Below are 24,341 nucleotides of genomic sequence, written 5' to 3'. Positions count from 1 at the left end.
AAGCTGTTTGATGGCCTATCCAAAAATAATTGTTGTCTGTAAAGCACCTTAGTAACCGATTCATAAATAAGCCTAGTGTCATTGGTAATTTGAAAGACTCCCATTCGGTCTGGCTGCTGTTTTGAAATCAATGTTTTCTGTCTTCCTGATGTCTGTTTTTTGTGAAGTGCACCAGTCCCTCCTGCAGTCAAACACTCACACACAACGATGCTGCTTCCACCACACTTCACAGCTTTTTAGTCCAGAAATGAAGGTTTTTGTCCCTTAGAGTATTTGTAAACAGTAACTCATCATTTTATATTAATGTCATAATACTGGGTGGCCTTTCAGCCCATATTGGGACACCACTAGTAACCACTAGCAGCAGCTGTGTTTGCATTACAGATGTGCGCAAAATTTCGTCAATTTTCCGCTAACGTCGAAAAAGAAAATCAATTAAATAAAACAAATTGATGTTGCAAAAGAAATAATTTTGTAATTGGGATGTTTCAATGAAATAAGAAACATAATTAAAATCAGACAAGAATGAGCAATAAGTTACTAAAAATCACGCCTGTATCATCCTCCGATGCACTTCCTGTCATCTTCTTCTTCATGGCTTTGTGCCAGTGGCAACATCAGCTGCCCTGTGACGCAAAGCGTTTAAATAAACCAATTTCGATATGGCCACAAAACCTCACCGCATCTTAGCATCAAAACGTCTTATCAAAAAGCGAGACTACCGTGTTTCCATTAAGCAAATTTATTTTCAAAATGTCAAATCGATCAATTATTTGGTCAATGGAAACGCAGCTGCAGACGCTCCCTCACCAGCTTTCATTCCGATCTTCACCAGAGCTTTTCCTTTGCATAGATGAATGCGGCATCTTTAAGAATCTGAAATTTGGACCTATAGCAACTTTAAGTAAGACCCGACAAACTGTGCCTGGAATAAAGTCAGGCAGTGACAAAAGAAAAGATCTATTTTTTCATACCGCGAATTTAAATGTCTTGTATGAACTGTACCAAACGGCATAAGCTCATAAAACAGACTTTGCGATTATAAAACCCTGAATGAAGCTGATGTGGATGTGTGTGTGTGTGCGCGCGGGGGGCGGGGCGTGTGTGTGTGTGTGTGTGACTGACCGTGGGCCTGCGCGGCCGAGCTGTGGGAGTAGCCCAGCGCCAGCAGGGCCGTCTCCACCAGCTGGGAGAAGAGGATGTCCTTCCTGACCAGCACAAACTCGGCGTGCTCCTCCCTTCCCTCACACCCGTCGCCCTGAAGCCCCGCGTCCGACTGCTCCACCACGCAGAAGACGGGAATCATCAGACCTGTGGAGAGACGACAACAAGTTAAAGAGAACAACGAGGACTTCTCTTTAAAAGCCTGGCATTAATTGACGATCTTCCCGGCACAAATTGGTCTCCTCAGATGAGAAACATGTGGAGCGCATCTGGTGTCGGTGAAGCTTGAGATCACTTGCTTTTTTTTCTTTCTTCTTGGTTTCACTTGTAATGTATTAGAACACCTTAGACCCCCTTTAGTCAAGGCAGTAACGTCAGATAAATAAGACAGAGCAGTTTTAGAAAGCACCGTCCAGCTGCTTAACGGAATACTAGATAGGCATTCATAGGAATGACTCCTCTCACAGATATGCAAAGCCAATACACAAAACAGTCACTGTGATAACAGCAGCTGCCCTCATTAGGGCATTAATAACCGTTACGATGCTAAATGTCCTCTAATGCTCTCCATGCAGGTCACATATTTTACCCAGCTGCCACCGGCCTCCAGGTGGACCACATCGAGTCCAAGTGAGACTGTTCAGACACCCGGGTGCCTCGCAAAGGTTTACTGGAACTGGAGCGAATGGGCTACTGACAACTTAATGCCCTTCCAGTCTGAGTCATTTTCATTTATCGGTGCACAAAACAGGGTTCAGCCTAGGCTACGCTAAAGCTTTCATCCATCCAGAGCATGTCAAAGAGCAACGCTGGTCTCATCTAACCAAAGCGGTTCAGTCCTCACGTCTGCTGTGTCCCCAACATGGCTTGTTGTAAACTTTTAACAGAATGCCTAACAGCTTAATTGTTGCTTTTCTCCGTGAAGAATGGTCTGCAGTCACTGGGCGTCCACAGGCTGGTCCACGCCACCACACGTGGCGCTTTGCATTTTAGCTAGCAGGTTCTAATTAGCTGCATTTCCATGGACCACAGTATCGCGGAAATTGGAAGTACAAAAATAAATTTGCTTAATGGAAAAGCAGGAATTAAAAAAAAGGTTTTTGATTAAAAGCTTTGCTGCTAAAATGAGGCTGTTTTTGTAAATTAGTGTATTTGGTAAAAATGAATGGAAACACTTCTTTTTTTCTTTTTTTTGCATCGTCTGAGTCGTGTGATCAACAACTGGATGTTGATGCTGGCAGAAAAGATGAAGAAGAAAAGAAGTGGTAGGAAAATTATGATTTGTTTAAATGATTTATCGCGTGAAAAGAAATCATTTTTCGAAAAAAAATTAAAAATGGGATCGTCAGGTGGATTTTTGGCCAAATCAAAATTGATTTATTCCGAAAAACTGCAACGGAAACACCCCCATCATCCCAGTCACATGATCAACAACCAGACGTTGCCACTAGTGCAAACCAGGAAGAAGACGACAGGAAATAGTTAGAGGTTGCTGGGGCGGCATATTTTTTGAAGACTTGTTGCGTGAATAAGTTTATTTATGTGGAATTTTAATTGTGTTTGTTATTTAATAACATTTTTAGGCATTGGCGGAATATGGAGAAAGTTTTGCGCACTTTTGTAATGAAAACTCAGCTACTGTTGGTCTACCACACGGATGTTTTGCATCTCGACGCAAAAGTGAAACAGCTTAAGGGGATCGATTACCATGGCAACATATTGTCAATAACAGTGGAGAAACCTGCTCTTCAGGAAGAGTCTAATTCCCAAAATTCCTCTCCTCGGCTCTCTGCTCTCACACTAATGCCTCTGCTCCAATCTGGAGCTTTTTTCCTGAAAGGCTTTTGGTTTTGGGCCACCTGTCAACCGGCCGTTATTTAAAGTCCCCTGAAGAAATGATGGACTGGAGCATTAGGCAGCGTCCCAGCTCTAATAATACAGGCGCTGGTGTTTTACCGTATGGCCAAGCAAACCCACACACACACCCGGTTCTCTCAAGTAAATGGTAAACGGTTCAAGTCCACACACACACGTACACACACACACAGAGAGAGAGAGAGAGACCCCGATCCATCTCCTCCATTGTTTTAATCAGTCAATTCCGATATTTCTATTTCCTCCTCATTAATCACTCGGCTCCCAATCCTCCAGGCTCTCATGGAGTGAATTACACACTGGAGGACCGTGCCAATTGAAGTAAGTGAATTTCCCCCAACAGGGAAATATAACTGTCAACACGGAGCAGCTCCCTCCGACCCGCGCTCCTCTCCCTCCGTCTCTCTCCATCTCCAGCTCCAGCTCCGCCCGTCGTCTCCGGCATCTTGAGACTGGATGATCTGGTTTGGATGATGCGATGTTGCCTCAAAACCTCTAATCCCTCTAATATGTTGAGGGATGAGTGAGTGGAGATATTAAAATAAGATATGTGTGTGTCTTGGCAGGTTCGCAGTGTTGCCGCGTACGGCGGCTGGTGTGTGAGCTTGTAACTCCGCGCGCGGGGGTATCTGCTGTGTGGCGCGGCCTACATGTGCGCGTTTGGCCCCCATCCTCGCAGCAGCCGTGTGGTTTTGGGGGCGACACATGGAGTTTCCTGTGTTCAAAGTCAACCCGTCATTATTACAAGCCGTGGCTTCCACCGAGCGCAGGAAACCCCGTCCTTCTCCTGCCTCTCTCTCTCTCTCCACATGGTTTCTTCTCCTCCTCCTCCTCCGTCTTCTCGTTCTTTCTGCTGTATCCCGGTCACCGACCCTCCATGCCGATTTGTTAACTCTGCCTAACCACAGATGGATTATCTTCACAAACTCTTCAAACCCCACAGAAAACGGTTTTGTTTTGATGGAGGAAAAAAAAAGAAAAGAAAAAAAAAACAGATCCGACGTCCGAGAATTATTCCGACATAAATTCTAAAATATATTTACATCAAATGGACCGCATAACGTCAAAATAAATTGATCGATTTTCATTATTGTGCTCTCCAAGGTCTTTAGTCAGAATTTCCATGCTGTAGGATTTATAACACGCCTATAAAAGAAACCCTTCTGTCTCCCTTTTTCCAGCGTTTAAAGACAAAGCTGCCAACAGAGACACTAAAATATTACATCTTTTCCTATACTGGGGCACACTCCAGGATATTACACAATATTTCTGTGTTTTTTAATGCATCACAATGGACAAACTTAGATTTTAATGCTCTCACAGATGCTTGAAAACCCGTGATTTATTTCCTATTAGAACACAAAGTCTAACTATTGGACTGGATAGTGAAGCATTTTAATGTGCTAAAAGTTCAAAACTGAGTCAAACAGCTTGAATAAATTTAAATATCATAGATGTGCATTGTTGGCACTAAATAAACTATTATTTGTGTGAATGCATCAAAATACAAACATCACAACCAGAAAAAAAACCAAACACATAAGACAACATGCACATGTTAATGATATCATCCAAAGTAGAGATGCTCTGTTCTGATATTAAAATCTGCTTTGGCTTCAACGTGTACACAAGGCAGACTTTCAGAAGAAACTTCTCAGCAGGAAGCTGTGATCCCATCAAGATGCAGCAGCCAAGAGTGTTGAGAGTCACCATAAGCAGCCACTGACAGGTAGGTGGAGAGGAAACGGGGCTAGCCACCCGCTAGCTAGCATTCTGTCCCACCGTGGGAAACAAGGAACTTGTGAAGAGAAATGTAAGCAATATACTATGAAATCTCAACCGTCCTGGACAGCACAGGGGTCACAGGTTACACACAGTACCCCTCAGTACATGGGAGCAGTTTCAATGTTTTGCTACCGTGCTTAAAAATAAAAAATAAATCATTATATCGTGATGCGTTTTCCAGCCAGATTGCTGGATACCACAGGCTGTGATCATGCTTCCAACAACACAGCTGTGCTGGTTGTTCCTTAGTGAATATAAGCAAAGCTAAGCTGTATGCTAAAGGCATCGCTGGACAAGCTCACATCTCACACACATATCAGTGACTGTATTTATGTGTCTCTCAGCCAAATTCCTTATTTTGTAATGTTTTACATTTTGATTAAATGTGGACGTGACCTTCCTAAAGGCCACTGAAAACAAACTTGAATCTGGGATAGCAATGTCACTTTCTCTCTCTTTTTTCTGTAGAGCTGGTAAAGAGTGGAAAAGAACAGGAAAGTATTCATGATGCAACATTTATTCATAAAGTGAAAGGACAGGTAAAGACCGAGACATTTCTGCAAAAGCATGACAGCACCGACACGGAGGCACTCACATGAACAACTGCACACAAGGAGGAAACAACTTTCGCAGTTAATGCTGGGATCGATAACCCAGAGTGACTTGTATAAATCTTGTTTATATGGAGCAATCTCCTTTATTTGGTAAGCCTGTGTTATACAGTTCCCCCCTGACTTATAGATTAACAGCTCACGGCTCTCATAGCACTACAGCGTGGAACACGGAGCCAAACTCAACCCATGTGGCTCGCAGCGCAGCCAGCCAGCGGCTGTCTGTGGGTTTGGAGTACAACGCTGCTAAAAACCTTCTGGCAGAAGGAAAGCATGAAAAACAATCATCGTATTTCATTCATTTATGACAGTTCTTCTCACCATGCTGCAGATTTCATTTGTAGAAGATAACTAATACCAAGTGCCTTCACTGTTACTTCAATCTCTACAATGAAGACCTCTCCATCAGATTTCTCTGTCAGCTCTATGGTTACCTCCAAGGGGCCGCGGCGGGGCTCCATTGTGGCGGGTTCGTGGCCCGGTGGGGCTCCCGTTCAGCTCCAGTCGGCTTTTCTTTCCTGGCGGTGGGAGCCCGCTAAGGTCCGGACTGCCGCCCCTCCGCTCGGGACTGCCCTGGGCGACGGGACTCTCCCCTCCTCGCTCCATCCTCCTCCACACCCCCAACGGAGCTCCAGTCAGAGACAAAGAGTCTGAAGGGATTCAACAGAAAAGCCAAGGAATTAGAAATCCAGTGGATTTTTTTTATGTATTTCGTAGAACTACAATGGAAACACTTTTTTCGCATCACATGATGATGTTACTGGTGGAAAAGACAAAGAGGGACAACAGGAAGTGGTAGGACGATGATAACGGGGCATAATTTTTAATGACTTATCACGTGAACAACTTATTCACGTGTGATTTTAATTGCATTTAATGGAAACAGAAATTGCAAAATGATGGTTTTTTTTCCAACATTACTGGAATATCAACAAAGCTTTACACACACTTGTAATGGGAACACAGCTTTTGTCCCAAAATAACATCACTAATTCTCATGCTGCTGTATGCAGACACTCTATCTGCACTGACGAGGATTTCATCACCTCAGAATGCCAAATGCTCTAACTGACAATAACCTCACCTATTTCAAATTATAATTATAATCATTTGACCACTTGAGAAGATTATTTAAGCAGCGCTGGCAATGATAATTATGGAAAAATAAATCAAATGATATGGTAACATCAGTAAAAGTAACTTACTCTGTTGTGAGACAGTAGCACACTGTTTTTACATCCTTCATCCTAATGTACACACACTACAAAAAGACACATATGTCATGTTGAAACCCTAATCATGTTTGAGATATGCCACCGTCCACAGCAAGATGAGGAACAGTGTGGCAGTGGCCATAAAAATAGCTCAAAAATATAATCAACTTAAATATCTGCTTACCAGCTTTGTCAAAGTAACGATATTCCAATATGATAAAAGCACAAACAAGACCTCCAATCTGACCTGCAGGTGAAATGTGTCTATTCCTTTAGAGATTATGTTAATATTTCAGGTTTTCCTCAGAAAAAAGCAACACAGCTCTCACTTTTAGTCATTTTTTTAATAATATGAATCAAACATAGTTTTAACATTCATCTTTTATTTGAGAAGACCTACCAATATATTATATCTCTCACAAGCTGACATTAGTGGGAATTACAGGGAAGAAAAAGTCAACATAAACTTCTACGAATGTTTTGCTCTCCTTGTAATTATGAGGCTGATTGACAAGCTCAGTTCACTCTGTTAATATAAATCAACAATAACGTTGCAAAGTCCAGTCCAGTTAAATCCACTCCATTTGGAATGATTATTTAATCTTATATTTTCTTCACTTATCAAAGAACAAATAGTTACAAACGCACAAGGAATTAGTTTTTATGCTTTGATAAACAGTTTGTACCCTTCATCTCGCCCAGTGGTTGCTGCAGACCGACAGCCGTCCCACAGTACCTTACACATTATGAATGTGGGGAAAAAAATGAACGAATGAAAATGTTACATTCATGTTGCTACCCAAGTTAACACTCTGAAATCTTTTCAGCGTTAACTACGTTTAAACCAGAACTGCTAGCCGTTATCATCGGGTTCCAAGCCCGAACCAACAACTCCTCCCTGACCCCGCCTCCCGCCTCCTGCCCCGTCCCCATCAGCTCCCCGTCAGCTCCACCCCCGGCCATCAGTCTCTCCCAGCTCCCACCAGCAGAGCAAACATCATCACAAGATGCCACTGTTCAAACACAAAGGTCACTCTTAAATAAAAACGCGAATTTGAAAAAGAAGTTTCACTTGCGTTAAGCTTTCAGACTAGTTTGGCATCTTTAACGAGGAGTAACCAGGCTGATTTGGAAACACACACATTTCTAAATATGTGTGTTTAGAAACATATTTTGCCAAAAAAAAAAAGACAGCTTTTTATTGCCGAAAGATGGATTTAGACAAAAATAATAACTTTTTCTAAAAAATGACAGTATTTTTGGAAGGTGACAATATTGCAAGCTACGAAAGTATTTTTTTATTTTTTTTTTATGAATTCAAAGATGAATAACTGGTACAGGTTCCGTTTGCCTCCGAAGTTATCCATTCCTCTCAAACCTTTCCACATTTTGTCATGCTAAATCCACAAACTTCATCATTACTTGGATTTTATATGTTAAACCTACACATGTAAAGTGGATTTCCAGAATTCAGATCATGTTCCACGGCGTGGCAAAATGTGTCGCAACTCGCCTGACGTAAACAGCCAGGGAGCCTGCAGAAGTCAACTCCAGGCTCGGTGTTTCCTGATTGGGAAGTGTCAGCCAAACGTCTAATATGTGTAATGCCATTAGCAGCGCTGCCAGGCCTGAGCGGCGGCTTGGTGCCAGCACACATGGGCCAAATGAGCAGCTGTTGTTCAAACAAAAGCTCCCCGGCAATATCTGACACTCTGTAAATAAAATAAAAAAATCCGGAAGCTGTGGGACCGACTCACTGATTTGCAGTTCTCAAAAAAGCATCAGGTCTCTCCACTTAAATGTGGGGTCAGGCCCTAAATAGAGACATACAAATCGAAAACATAGATAGATTTACTGCTTCTAGAACTGATTCAAGCCGCTCTTGTTTACATACTTATTTCTCAGATGAAGCAGAAGGTGGAATTGAACCTGGAGAACTCAGTGCTGCCATTACACCTCAGTCTTAGCGTGTTTCTCCAACTACATTCGATTAGAAACCAGAACTGAAAAACCTCCAAAAAGAAAAGAAAAAAATAATTGCTTCCATTATTCTTGTTCTAAAATACATTTTGTATGAAAACCAAGATCGTAATTTTTACCACAATAAAGAAAAACAGCTTGTGTTGCAGTTTATTATTTTATATCATGGAACAAAATTCAAATAAGCACTTTGTTGTCTCCATTGCCGCTTTCTGATGCTAAAATCTGACAGTAAACACTAACAGAGTGTGACAACATTAGGAGTTTTATTTCTGCCCTTTTATTCAATGAATGCCTTTTTAAAGAATCATGTAAACGATTTTGACCTTAAAGTGAAACCATGTGTTCACAGCCGAGGTGCTTCTATTGAACTTTACATAAAAATGTTACAAAGATAAGATGACTTTCACTTCATGTGAAATTCGCAGTTCCTAACAGCAAATGAGAACCTGTTTATATAAAATGAGGGTTTTTTTTTAATCATACAACAAGCTATGAATGTTTTACAGTAAAGTTAACATGTTAGTCACACGGCCCTCAGTTATCTTTGTAGAAAGATTTGCAAAGTTCTCACTCCTCTTCCTCTCTATTCTCCTCTTTTGTCCCTCCACCTTCCACACACACACACACACACACACGCACACACACACACACACGCACACACACACACACACACACACACACACACACACACACACACACACACACACACACACACACACAGATACATTCTTCCACAACAGCAAAGCTGAAAAACACCACAAAAAAAGTAAACAAACTCATGATCTTAGAGGCGCTTGGAGCCTGGGGAAAATGTCCAAATGAACAATAAATTAAAGACATTAGCTCCGGCGTGATTAAAAAGTGTGGGAGGCCAAAGAGGCCAAAAATGCGGGCGGCAAAGTTTAATAAAAGAGAAAACAAGTTCAAAGAGCTGAGTAGAGCGAGGGAGCAGAGGGTTTACATGCGACTACAGCGGTGGCTCTAATTCACAGCGTGAGGCTCGCTGAGAAAAAGGGGAGGCGCCGCAAATAAATCCAACCGCTAACAACGTCGTAGCTGCAATAAAGAGCAGCTAGCTACGATAGCATGTTAAGGGGAAACCAGAGGCTCGCGCTCAAATTCAAACTTGATGTAACGTTCTGATTCTCCTTCATATTTTCAAATAACCCCGCAAAGAATCCGACGGTATCAGCAGCAGGTCCAGTCCTGCTCCAGCTGCTCATGATAGCCATCAGAACCAGGCTGCGTCGACATCTTCTCATCTCCCTGGAACTCACTCACTCACTCACACACACACACACACACACACACACACACACACACACACACACACACACACACACACACACGCACGCACGCACGCACGCACGCGCACACACACACACACACACACACACACATCCCCAGCATCTTCCTCATCTCTACGCACATCCTGCTTCTATTACACTTCTTCTGGTATTTGATACAGCAGATACAGAGTCAAGCTGCATATTTTGTTGATATTTTTTTTTTCTTTTTTGGGGGCATCTAATCTAACAGATAAGATGTCCTGCCTGAATGCCGGCGGACGTTACCAAGTCACAAGGTCAGGAGAAGACACACGGGTGTTTTTCTATCGACCTTCTGAAGAGTTCATCACATCGTTAAAGTCGCTGCATTTTATGTCTGTACAGTGTAGAGGGAAGGCCAGGCCTGTGGTCAACTCTGCAGCGATTACTGCTACAAATTCTGTTATTTTCCTTTTTCTTGGTATTTCTCATGCTGCTGTGGTCCAACCTTTACAGAAAATACCTTGTTGTCACTTTAAACAGCATTACCAGGACTTGAACACTACAAAAACACAAAATCTTACCAAGTCATTTTGGTCTTGTTTCTACTGCCAATATCTTAGCACAGTTGAAAAAACAAAAACACAAAACTAAGAAATAGGAGCTTGCTTTGGGTCAATAATTTCTTACTTGTTCTGAATTAGGAATTTACGAGGCGGACCTTAAACCTATCGTTTAAACCTTCGCTCTTAGTTACATCTGTAGGTTTTGTGATGTTATTCCACACAATATGTTAAAAACTTTTAGTTTTTAACACATTGCCGACTAAATTTGTCTCTTAGATCCTTTGTTCTGCTCTCCGACACGCACGCACACACACACACACACAGTCCTCCCAGTGAGGAGATGCCCCCTCCAGCATGCAGCTCTGTGTTGTGCAGAGACAAAACAAAAGCTTTTGTGCATTGTTTCCTTTCTGTTTACATTAGGAGGCTTATTGAGTCCAGCAGGTGGCAGTATGACCTACAGCTGGAGGTGGACGGTCTGCTTGCTGCTTTGCAGAGATTTTAGTTGGTGAGGACGGATTAGTTACAGATTTTCAGGATGTATTTTCGATCAATCCGACAGCTCTGGACGCTGGGAGTTTCTCCTGTCCAGATGTAGACAGATGTGATTTGTGCTGAGGTTTGTTTTCATTTCCACTCTGGTGTCAATCTACACCATGCAACGCATTAAAATTGTTCAAGAACACTTTGATGAGACCCGAGGAACCTTTTTACGCTACTGGTATTTTGATGTATTTTCAAATTCATTCTGTTACTCAGACATCATTTTAGCTCAAATGTTCACCTGCAAACTGAAGCTGTAGGAGGGAACGTGTGGAGAATAAACCAGAACTGCTTTCAGTCAAAACATATTCAGTGATTTATGGGAATTTATGAAGAAATCAGTTCTTTGGCCAACAGGTTCTTCTATAGTTCAGAGTGAGAAGAGGCAGATTGACAGATTGTTTCATTGATTTTATTATCCACATTTTTCCCAATGTGCCAATAGAAATAATGCTTTTGATCAGCATTAAGGAATAATTGACTTATATGTTACTGAAAAGCTACTTGTAAGTTAGTCTAGCCATATTTCAAGTGCATTAAGATATCTGCACAAGAAATAATACAAAAAAACAAATACTTTTGTTAGACTTTGTGTTTTTGCAGCATTTGATTCTTATTTGATTCGCGTTTGAATTTTGTTTTGTCTCAGCTGGTTAAACGTGAAGAGGTTTGGTTGTCTGCACCGGTGAATCAGTTACCAGAAACTAAGTGACAAACAGGAAACATTAAAAATCTAAACGACTTCCTAATCAGAAATGAAACGGCTCAATATGTGAACGTTACAAATAATGACACTGTTCTGTAGTGGCTGCAGACACCTGGCTTTATTGTCTACCTGGACTTATTCATTAGCTGATACCAGGTTGTTTCCAGACATTACATTTATTCAATAATAAATTGTCAAATTTATTAGTTAAATAAATTAAACTGGGACACGGACCGGCTGCCTGGAAGTAGTATATAAAAGGATGTGTGTGCACATCCACTGTCTGGATGCTGAAAGCCTCCAGGTCAAAGGTCAGAATGACTCTGCCTTTTTTTTTTTATCACGGTCTGCTCAGTAATCATTTTTGCACAATTGGAAATCCAACAGACCAGCAGATCACTAGGTGTCGCATCTAAAACCTTATAAAACTTGATGAATTAAAAGCATTAATAATGATTAGCTACATTATTCTGTGATGTATGAATTTACCAGATTTGTTGTTGTTGTTGATCGTTTACGTCATTTCCTTCTTTCTTATTTCTTAACACTGCAAAAGCTCCAATTCTTTACAAGTAAATTTGGTCTAGTTTCTACTGCAAATATCTTATCTCATTTCAAATAAGACAAAAAAAAACCTTACAAGTAACGTTTCAGCAGGACATGGGAGCTTCTGAGAGGAAAAAATACGAGTTCCACTGGAAGATTATTTTAATGCCTTGCTAATTTGGCCTCCATCTCAGTTCCTCAAAATAAACGTTTACTTCTGTTTGTAGTTTTATTTGTTTTTTTGTTTTTTTTTTCATTTTATTTCGTAGTTTAGTTGAAAGTTAGCAGCCAGCTAAACAGTTTGTTGACTGAGGTACCATAACTGTGGGTTGAGTTATTTTTGTGAATAAATTCTTACGTCTGTAGTTCCATATCATCAAACCAGCAGGCTGTCAATGAAACAAGAACTCAAGCTGTTTGGTTATTAATTCCTGATAATCAGGCGCCGTCCCGACTTGGTGATTTTGATCTCAGTTATTAACTTTGTTAATAATTGTCTTTGGCATTTATTAATTATTAATAGCTATTCATAGCCAAACCAAACCTATATGTTGCACAACACAGGACTTCCTCCAAATTGTTGAGCTTTGGCTCAAAAATGGTTGAAACTTGAACACTTATGGGATTGTTACAAAAAATTATCCTATTTTATTTATTTAGAGAATAGCAAAAATATTAAACAGGAAAAGAATAAGCTTCTAAAACATCTGGAATTGAACCACAATGAAATTTTGTGGACTGTATTTCACAGCCATTTAAATGTACTTTAACAGTTCTGTACGGATCGCTCATCACATGTTACGTAAGAAAGACCCCAGACTTATTAGCCAGTTACTGTTTATAAAATTCAATAAAGCTGTTATGTTGGAAGAGCCACCCTTTTATGTAAATTCCCATAATATATTTCATGATACATTTAAAAGCAATCAAGTAGGTAATCTTCACAAAGATAAGATGGTTTCTAAACACTGGGAACGGACTAATAACTGGGCGTGAGGAAACATGGCATAAGCGTATCCCTCCTCAGCCTGATAAATGCCAACCTGCTTTATCTATTATTGGTGTGTTGAGCAATAATGAGTCTTTGTTCCAGAGATCGTCTTTGGCGGACAGTATGTGGTGCATCACATGTAAATACCTCACGCGCCTATTAAAACTGATCGTTCAGCAACACGACTCAGATACTGAGATGGCTATCGAGTCCATAATAATCACAAGGTGTGTGACAGTGAGGGCAGTTAATAAACAGGCGATAAGAGGAGCTGTTGCACGTCTGCTATGGAGACATGGGGCTGCGCGTAGCGTGGGTTTGATAAGGAACGGCTCACAACACATAACCTAGTTTATCGCTCCGGAAGGCACCGTCAGACCTAGCCGGCCAGAGCAATAATCAAACTTTACAAAGTTTGGGCTGAAATGAACTTGACTTCGGAGGATATGTGTAATTAGGTTTGACCCGCTGTGTTTCCAGTAAACAGCCAAGTGTAATTATAAGTCGCTGAGTTAAGATCAGCAACACGTGGGGGAAGGACAGCAATGCACTCGTCTGGTTGTCTCTTTAAATTGACTGGTAATGGTACGAACAGTATAAAGCGTAACTATGGCAACGTTGAAACCGCAGATGATTCAAGCATTGACATACATTGCAAAAACACAAAATCAATAAGACAAAACTCACAAGTAACTAAAATATAGGCGTTGGTTTTAAGTAGATAATTCTGCAATATTATGTACTTTCCAAACACAAAGTGCCATTTTACTAATTACATTGTGTGTAATTTTGTAATATAATGTATTTGAAGTATTGACTTAAAAGAAATTTGACTTCATAATTGTAGTAGAGATAAGAGCTAAAGACCCAGCGGTAATAAAGGGATTAGCTGCGGTAACAGAAACAACAAAGACCTGTGACAAGTTAGAGGGGAAACCTGAACTTTCGAACTCTGTGTTGTTTTTTGTGAAGGAGATTTGTTCAATTAGATAGTCCTGATTGGTTTGAAACAGAGGGATGCTGCCATACACTGACATTTCTTTTTCCCTTTTAACCAACGTAAAGGGGAAGTAATACATGTTTTCCAGGCAAATTTTATAGCACAATCAAGGAGCTATGTTACCTTCAATTGTTATGAAAATGCTTTGTATGTAAAACATGATTTAAAAGAAATTTGACTTTGTTATTTAACACATTGAAATTGGGCCTCTGTCTCTTTAAAAACTCCTGCTCTTTCTGAAACTCCGCCTCCAGGAAGTCATGACAACATGGCTCCTCTATTAACCCTTTAAAAAATCTTATCAGGATTGTTCTGAGAAGCAGCTCCTGTAATGAGCTCAGCAGATGTTCCACCAGATGTTTGCTAATTGCTGCTGGCTAGTCTGAAGGAGCTGATTGGGAGAGTGAAGAGGGAGGAGTGCTGAGTGAGGCTGACGCTTGGTAGGAAACTGCGTTTTGAAGGCGGGGCTATGTCCACCCTTGCGTTTTGTACAGCTGAATGGTTGCCATGAAGATTAAAGGATTTTTCATGCATGAAAGAACAACAGCAACACTCCAGGTATGTTTTGATGATGGAATAACATTATAACACGATGTAAAGCTCAAAAAGTTCATGTTACGTAATACTGTCATTTGATTAAAAAAAGTCCTACTTCCACTGGCAGATTATTTCACTTATAACACGGGAAAATGGGTTGTTATAGGTGAAATAATCTGCTGGTGGAACTAGGACTCTTTTATTAAGTACTATTGTACTGAAAACTCAACACAAATATGTGGTAATATTTTGTGTTTTTGCAGTGTAGTTTGATACTAATAACCACCTTATGCCTCGTCGTAGTGGGCTTCCTCCCTAAATTTCCCAATAATCTCACATCAATAATTGCCCTTGATGTATGTAGATAAAACTCTGTAGAAGGGCCCCTTCTGCTACCGGGAAGTCGTCCGTCCCTCAATCTGGGTTTATACTTCCATGACAAGAACCGACACACCAGGAGCCGAAGATGAGATTATAAAGTACGAGAAAAAGTGGAGGAGTTTAAGTATCTGAGCACAACACTTTGTTTATAGGTGTGTTTGTTGATGTGTCCTTCGGGTGTGTCCACAAAGTATATATAAATCTTGTTTGTGTTTTTATGTTTTTTATTACCAGTATGTATTTTATAATTTGCTTGTTTTTATGTCAAGGTGACCTTGGGTGTCCAGAAAGGCGCCTACAAATAAAATGTATTATTATTATTATTATCTGGGGATCTTGTTCACGAATGAGGGAAGAAGGAAGCGGGAGATCGACAGGCGGATTGGGGCAGCGTCTACCATGAAGCGGGCGCTGTACCGGTCCGTCGTGGTGAAGAGAGAGCTGAGTCAAAAAGCGAAGCTCTCGGTTTACCGGTTGATCTACGTTCCCACCCTCATCTATGGTCATGAGCTTTGGGTCATGACCGAAAGAACGAGATCACGGATACAAGCGGCCGAAATGGGTTTCCTCCGCAGGGTGGCTGGGCTCTCCCTTAGAGATAGGGTGAGAAGGTCGGTCATCCGGGAGGGACTCAGAGTAGAGCCGCTACTCCTCCATGTCAAGAGGAGCCAGTTGAGGTGGCTCGGGCATCTGGTCAGGATGCCTCCTGGACGCCTCCCTGGTGAGGTGTTCCGGTCACGTCCCACCAGGAGGAGGACCCGGGGAAGACCCAGGACACGCTGGAGGGACTATGTCTCTTGGCTGGCCTGGGAACGCCTTGGGGTTTCCGCAGAGGAGCTGGAAGAAGTGGCTGGGGAGAGGGAAGTCTGGGCCTCCCTTCTGAAGCTGCTGCCCCCGCGACCCGACCCCAGATAAGCGGCAGAAAATGGATGGATGGATGGATGGATGGATGGATGGATGGATGGATGGATGGATGGATGGATGGATGGATGGATGGATGGATGGATGGATGGATGGAGAAAAAAGAAAAGATTGTGGACACACCCGAAGGACACATCAACAAACACACCTATAAACAATGTGTTGTGCTCAGACACACACACACACACACACACAGAGGACGACGTGTAATTCAGAGGCAGACTCTGCTTACTGTTTTTAGCTCAACCCCAAGTTTATAAAAAAAAAACAAAACTCTTCTCTGATTGCAGGAAACGTCAGACTACGGCTAAAAAACCAAACATCCAGAAGATGTCCTCAAACAGAGTCCCACTGAGAGGCAGACAGGAAGCATACGCCCACGCGCACACACGCACACACACACACTCTAAGGTGAAGCTGGGACCTTACACAGGTAGAATACTAGTGAAGGTTTGAGGAAGAACTGACCTCTGACCCCCGGCTGAACCGCCTCTCCTCTCCAGCGTCTCGCTGCCGGACTCTGCTGCCGTCCAAATGCAAACCAGGCAGAGACGGAGCGAGCTGCCAGGGCATTATTAGCGCCGTTAGCGGGGGAGGAGGGGGAGGCGTCGCCTCCAGGGAAATGTCCTGAGATACGGACGCTCTTCCCTGTTCCACATCAGCTTTTATAGCAGGGCTATCAGGCTATTGGTTAATGCGCAGCTCTGCACAGCAGATAAAAGAATGGCAGAGATATTAAGAGTCCTGCTGTCTAATGATCACGCATGCAGAGCGTGCATGTGTGCGTGTGTGTGTGTGTGTGTGTGCGTGCGTGTGTGTGTGGGTGTGTGTGTGTGCACAGGGGAATGGCAAGTGATTCGCTCTATTCTACACTGCAAAAACACATTACAACAATATTTCACTTATAACACAGAGAAAACGTCTTGTTATCAGTGAAAAAATCTGCTTTTTCATCAATATTAAGGGCCTTAATATTTATGAAAACAATTATATTTCTGACTGAAAACTTACTTGTCAGTTAATTCTGTCCTATTCAGTGGATACTGGGATATTTGCACCTAGACACTCACAAAAAAAATACTTGGTAAGATTTAGTGTTTTTACAGTGCAGTAAAGTCTAAAAAAGTCAAATGAAATAAAATGATTTTACCTGACAAACATATTTCACATACATTCAAAAGAGATTTACTGCAGATTTTAAAGGCATAAAAACAAAATGAATTCAATTCAAATTCAAAAATATGTTATTGATCCAAAAGAGAATTTAAGAGTTGTTGTAGATACTGGTGGCTGTGGGCAGGAGGACCTCCTGTAGCAGTCTGTAATACAGAAAATTTCACAAAGCTTCTGACTGAAGATACTGAGTTTTTTTTTGTTGTTGTATTTTTGTACATTTTGCACTTAGATGCGGAGATATTGCATCTCACTTAGACTATGTGGAGATCAGACTATTTCCTGGCTCTGGATCTGGTTTACTAGCTCGTTTCGATGAGAGCTGGTTTATTTCCAGGGGGATGCTTCGCATTATTCACACATCCACCAACAGGCAGGACTCTGCTCTTTCACCGCCTGAACCAACGAGAAGAGGGGTTTTATTTTACATGGTGAAATTAGAAGGAAGCTGTTCCTCGGTTTATGGCCGGCTGTTGTGGAACTGCCGATGTAAAGCGAAACCTTAAAGGCTCTCGTGTAAACGTCCTGCTTGATAAGGCGGAGAGGAAGGCGGGCGGCCTCGACCTCCAGCGTGAGCAGGCGTCCTTGGTCACACACACAAAGAGCGCAAATTCTACGACCTTACACTGTAAAAACACGAAAACTTCGCGAGACATTTTGGTCTCGTTTCTAGAGCAAATGTCTCAGTACTTGAAATAACATAAAACTAACTCATATGTAACTTTTTAGCAAGATATAGGATTATGTTTGGAGTCAATAATTCCTTAATACTGATGAAAAAGTACCAGCTCCATTTCCATGGGGGAAATGTCAGGTTACAAGTAAAATAATCTGCAAGTGGAACTAGAACTTTTTCATCAATATTAAAAAATTATTGACTCTGAACCAGATTCTATTTGATGCTTAAAAGTTCCTTGTGATTTAGTTTTGCCTTATGTCAAGTTTAGTAAGTATATCTACTAGAAACTTGACCAAAAATCGTTTTTGAGACTTTGTGTTTTTGCAGTGCAGCAACTGGAGGAGTCGGCCGCTTTAAGCAGACCTGAAGGGTCAGATGAACTCGTCCAGCCGGTTTCCTGTCCTCCACAGATCAAAGTTTACAAACCACATAATCAACTTTCTAGTCAGACTTGCATCATGATCTGTGAGCAAAAATACGACGATTATCAAGGTCGTCAGAATTTTGTTAAAATTACCAGTCATCCGCTACGAGGGAAGACGGCAGGAAAAACTGATTTATCAAGGTTTCCATCAGGATTTTGTTATTGATAGTCATATTCAGGTAGAATATTACATATTAACAAATTTGATAAGTGTCCAATGTTTCAGTGCTCCTTCCCTCAGGTGGTGTAACCGTCTTAGACGGTCTGGATTTTTTTTTTTCTTTTACTATCGCTGTCATCACACATGGTTTTAACTGTAATTTCCCATTTCGATGCTGTTCCACTAACTGTCATTATTTTATCATGGTAAACGTAAAAACAAAAAAAAAACGATTTCACTCCTAAATCAAACATCATCTGCAAACTGTTCTGCTGCAGGAGGTCCGGCCTTCCATCAGCTCTGAACGGCCCAGCCGACAGAGAGACGGGTTCTTCTGCGGCTGCACAGCGTCACAATATCATATTATCAACAATATTACAATCACACAGGAGGATTTTAATATTCTGGACTGTTGTTATTTTCTTCATTCTCTGCAGCCCAGCTGGATTGACCTCTCCCTGACCTTGATGCATACCAAGCGGCGTTTACAGCGGCTCTGTTCTTCGCCAGCGATAAAAAGGCGTGCTCCAATAATTTCATTTGCCAGCCATAAACCTGTGATTAATTACGGTACACACCTTTCACTGTTTCATTCAACTTTCCCTTCAACTACAGGAAAACTAATAAGTTCATGAAATATATATATATATATATTTTTAACAATAATTAAAAAAATACAGACTTTAAACTGGTTGAACGCTTCATCTCCAGTTTTGGTGTCTAAGCAGGTTGTAATGACTGTTTTACACAAAGTGAGCAGAGAAGTTCAGCTGAGAGCCAAACAGCAGAGAGAATCACAATCTACGCGCAAAGAAAATGATTATCAAAAAAAAAAAAAAAAAGAAAAAGAAACTATCAGTTTGGTTTCCTGGAGGGGAACGTATGGAGCTGCTGATTGGCTGCTGTGAATCCTGCTGTTATCCTGAAGGTTTGGCTGTTTTACACGTGGTTTTATGGGAAATGCATAAAACTCTGAGCTGAGGAAACACTCAGTTATGTTTCGCTGCAACCCAGAGCAATAAGGCTCATTTTTCATGTTTATGTTTTTGCATTAAACGTTCGTCTTTGCTATGGGCCAAAACCAAGCGGCTTCTGCAGAGCGTGGCGTCTGTTCTCCGCTTGCTAAAAGCGGCTGTTCATTTAATAAATTCATACAATTCTACTCTACTGCTGAGTAATTTCACATCATTTCCAAAACACACAAGTTGAAAATCCTAATCGGAGTAGTCAAGATGCATTTCTAAACATGGGCGTCTCTATCAGAAATGAATAAACAGGTTTTCAGTTTTTAACTGAATTCCCACTAACAACTACAGCGACGTCTCTGTGCACTGTAAAAATAGACTTTGGAAGATGTTAAATATTGCTAAGTATTTCACTTTTAATCAAGCATAATCACTTTAAGTTAAACAATTAATAAAGAACATTTCAGTTAGAATGAAGCTGCAGTTGGTGGTTTGCTGTCTGGATGGTTTTATGAAAAACTGCATCAGTCAGCTAAAGTTTACAGTTTGGATGCAGATTTAGCTTGTTTAGCAGCAGAGCTAATGCTAAAGTCTAGCATGCTAAGCTGAGTCCCAACCATGTGAGCAATGCTTATGCAGTAAAATGTAAGACTGCATTTTAAATGCGTTACTTATTTGACTAAGGTTGACAACCCGGGACTAGTTGCTCTGAACATGGAGCTCCAGTCATCCTGATCAGTCAGAACTGAACTCACCTGGATGAGCAGCTGCATTTAAAAATGACAATTAGTTCAAAATGAACTTTTTCATGTTTCTTTTGGCTGCTCAGGTTACATCACACCCAGAAATAACAGATGAAAATCCAGCTGAATAAAATATGTTCTGTAACTGTTTGGTCAGCGTGAGGCTGCTGTCAACACAGCGCTGCTTTTTGTTACAATCGTTTAAAAAATAAAATGAAATAAAAACTCACCAATATAGAAACAGCAGTTTAAGGTGCAGTTTCATTCTGATGAAACAGTTTGACACCCAACCCAGGAATTAAGCCTCGTATTGTAGTAGATTTTTTTTTTTTAAACTGTTACTGTCGATGGGTTTGATTCATTTTTGGGAGCACTATGCAGCACACACACACACACACACCCACACACACACACACACACACACACACACACACACACACACACACACACACGCACACACACACACACACACACACACACACACACACACACATTGACTCCGAGTGACCACATGGAGCGCATCTCTAATGTTCTGCAGTATTACCTGCTGGATTAAAAAAAAGGGGTTTGTGTCGGTTGCAGAAATCTGGGCTCTAACAGATCGCATAGCAGAAACACTCACATCAGACTTTGAGTGCGCAGGACTAAACTGACCCCCCACACACACAGGCGCGCGCACACACGAGGCCTTTGCTGTCTACTCGGAGCCAAAGAAAAGCTTAAGCTTCTCCTGTTCTGTTGGACGCTTCGCCTGCGCCATGCAGGCCAGGAAAGTTGGACCGACGCCTCCCCTCACACCGACCGAGACCAATCCGGTTCTCCACGCGGTTCGAGCGGAATTCTGCTTTTAACACCAAAGCAGACGATAAAATTATTATTATTATTATTAAAAATAATAATAATTAATAAATAAATAAACGTAAGAATAAGTGACAACATTTAGAGGAATTCTGCCTGGCGGGAGGGACGTATTTTTAGAATAATTCAATGCGCGTCTCACGACCTGCGAATAACAACAATAATAATAATAATAATAATAATAATAATAATAATAATAATAATAATAATAATAATAATAATCGTGATTCACAAGAAGCTTCGCGTCCGCACTTTACCTGATCAGGTGCGCTTTAAAAATTAAACGCTACAAAACCAGGAAAAAAAATGCATCTTGATTTAACCTCCGATCCAAAACATCTGGGTTCTGCGCAAGCTTACAAAATAAAAAGATTGAAATACAGAAATAACAGAGATGATTTCTTTATGTTTTTTCCTTTTTTTTGTCAAGCAGCAGGATGGAGTATTGCTCCTGACAGGACGGTCCGCTCGCTGCGGGGCTGCTTCTCATTTGTGGCCTCCCAGCCTCTCACTCCGCCGCCTCTCTTCACATTCCTCATGCTTTTTGGGGCTTTTTTTTTTTTTTCCCTGAACGCACCGCTGCTCAGTCACAAGGCCTTCATCTGCGTCTGTTACCTGCAAATTATTCGATTTATTCAGCCCAACTTCCAGCGCTGACCCAATGAAAAAGCGACAAAATGATTAAAAAACACGCGCACTGTAATGATTGACGGCTCTCGCGATAATTGGTCATTAATTGTTTTTCTTGCAGGAGTTAAAATGTGACGAAGTGACGCATTTTAAAACGCATTTAATCTGTCACTAGAAAGATACATTATAGATACATATATCTATAGGCTACATATATTTATATGTACACATATAATATATATGCTGCTGCGGAGGTTCATATATAATGAACACTTTTAAATAAGGATGGTTAACGTTTATCACTGGTTAGCTACTCTTATTATGTAATTATGGTTACATGGCTTAAACGAAATCGCTTGAGGTTTTCCGAAAAGAAAATCATCCCACAAATAATTTCCAATTTTTACTCATGATTCAGATTGATCATAATTAGAATTAGCCAACTGTCTCTACATTATCAACCTTAATTAGACCACTAGTAATGGAGAAGGCGAAGAAGATCCACTTCTGTTCTCTTATTTACAGCTATAGTTTACTTCCATGTGTCCTGAATCGTTCAGTGTGTGTGTGTGCGTGTGTGTGTGTGTGTGAGAGAGAGAGAGTGTGTGTGTGTTCTGCACTCACTGTTCACGGCGTGTCTGTAGCGCTGCTGCCCGCCGAAGAGGCTCTGTCCATTGATCAGCAGTAGTGAATCCAGGGCTGGACCTTGGTTCGGGTCCGGGTCCTTCTGTTGTCGGACCAGATCTGAACTCGGAGCAGAAGATCCGGAGAGAAAGAAAAAGTTCTCCGAGAGCGCGCGCTCGCTCGCTCGCTCGCGTGTGTGTCTGTACGTGTGTGTGAATCTGTGCGGTTTGTGCGCAGAGCGGCGCGGTCAGAGTGGAGCGGTGGCCGGATGATGGGCGCTGAAGAGCGGCTTGCTGAGACGGTCTGCGGACCGGACTGCGCGGCACCGGCTCTGGGTGAGTTCCTCTGACTTTCTCTGTCCTCCGGCCGGCTCTCTCTGTGCGTCTCCAGGCTGAGCCCGACTGGATTCACGTCTTCATCCTCGAAAAGAGGGAGAGAAAGAGGCAGGAGGCGCAAAAAAAAGAGAGGAGAAGAAGAAGGAGAAGAAAAAAAAGCGCGGGTCAGTCCGAGATGAAAAAGAAAAAAAAAACCTGAGCGAAAAGTAAAAAAAAAAAAAAAATTAGAAAGAAAGAAAGAAGAAAAAGGGAAAAAAAAAAAACTAAAACAGCAGCGTCTGAGTTCCAGTTGTGCAGCGGGCGCAGAGCGCTTTGGAATCACACTGTCACTTTCAATCGTCCACTGCGCTGACGGCTGCAGCGCCTGATAGAGGGTGGAGAGAGGGGAGGAGAGACGGCCAGGGGGAGGAGAGGAGCCGCCGCGGAGGGGCTCGGTGGGCCGGATCTCTACTGGAAGTGACCAGGGAGGAACTCTGCTGATCCGGATCAGGAGAGGGTCGTGACCCGGCGGCGGAGGGACACCCTGCGGGGCACAACTCGGCCCGAGGCATAAGCGAACTCAGCTGCTGTTTAAGGCCAGCAGGGGGCCCTCAAGAGCGCTTGATCTTTGACACAGCTTGAAGTTCAGAGCCGTTCTGAGATTCAACCCACTTCTTAAAGATGGAGGAGACAAAGCGATTCCTCCGACTGCAGCCTGGAGATCAGACCATCAGTGCAGAGGAAGCAGGAAGTAGGAAGCAGGAAGTAGGGGCCAGCTGTCATCCTCGCAGTAATTAGACTGCATGACTGATTGAGATATCGACATAGCTAACGCAAGAAACATGATATGTATTTTATTTATTTTTGTCTGTGTTTTTAGCATAACTACCAGAATAAGTGCTGTGAAGCCAGTTTTGTTCCTGTTGCCATAAGCTTCCAAAACTTTGATTCAGCATAGTTTTAACATTGTTTTCTTTTGTTTTTTACTTTGTAATCTTATCCAAATGTTGATACTGTATTTGTGTTTTTTTTTTTTCTTTCTTATTCTTTAAAATATTTCAAAGTACTGAGAACCAGACCATTTTGAGTCACGTTATATTAATATTTATTGTGTGTCTTTGTAAAGTTTCCTGTTTGGAAAGAAAACTGAACCACTTCACTGACCACACCTAATGGTAGAAATAAAGTTTGAGTGAGTGAGTGAGTGAGTGAGTGAGTGAGTGAGTGAGTGAGTGAGTGAGTGAGTGAGTGAGTGAGTGAGTGAGTGAGTGAGTGAGTGAGTGAGTGAGTGAGTGAGTGAGTGAGTGAGTGAGTGAGTGAGTGAGTGAGTGACTTTTCTTTTCTTTGAAATAATTTAACACGTTTTACAAGTGAAATGCTGGCAGTAATCATTTTCTGCTGTTGCTCTAATCATTTCTGCTGATACCTGAGTCCCGTTTTGCTGATTATTAGTAACTGATGGGTTTCTGCTCTTAAACACAGAGCTGCTTCTGACCGGGTGACTCCGCGATTTATTTTCTGCTGGTTCTAGAAAGAAAATGTGAACTGGAGTTTAGCTCCCCATATCAAACTCTTCGTAGGATCTGCTCTGAGTTCTGCTCACTGAACTATTTTTGTAACCAAACATGCAGAAACCTTGAGGTTAGAGAGGAAATAAACTTGTCGGAGTGTTTTCTGCTT

General features: G+C 41.7%; 1 protein-coding gene across 6 annotated transcripts in view; it reads right to left on the bottom strand.

The window, feature by feature from the left end:
- The window catches only part of satb2 (SATB homeobox 2), a 73,398-nt gene that overhangs the window by 41,495 nt on the left and 7,562 nt on the right, over positions 1-24,341 (bottom strand). For 4 of the 6 annotated variants that reach the window (XR_014084472.1, XM_081598895.1, XM_081598898.1 and 1 more), the window contains exons 1-3: positions 22,348-22,461; positions 5,870-6,085; positions 1,126-1,311 (exon numbers count right to left, since the gene is read on the bottom strand). Coding sequence is in view for 5 of the 6 variants with exons in the window: in XM_081598895.1 (XP_081455021.1) it covers positions 1,126-1,311; positions 5,870-6,041 (358 nt within the window). In the remaining variant the exon portion in view is untranslated. Of the gene's footprint in view, positions 1-1,125; positions 1,312-5,869; positions 6,086-22,347; positions 22,578-24,341 lie in introns of those variants that run through there. The other 2 variants (XM_081598899.1, XM_081598896.1) reach the window with 2 other exon arrangements.

The sequence above is a fragment of the Poecilia reticulata genome, chromosome 2, assembly GCF_904066995.2.
Source record: "Poecilia reticulata chromosome 2, P_reticulata-male-v2, whole genome shotgun sequence".
NCBI classification, from domain to species: Eukaryota; Metazoa; Chordata; class Actinopteri; order Cyprinodontiformes; family Poeciliidae; genus Poecilia; species Poecilia reticulata.
Note: the sequence above shows the minus strand (reverse complement) of the source record. Positions and strands in the feature narration are given on the sequence as shown.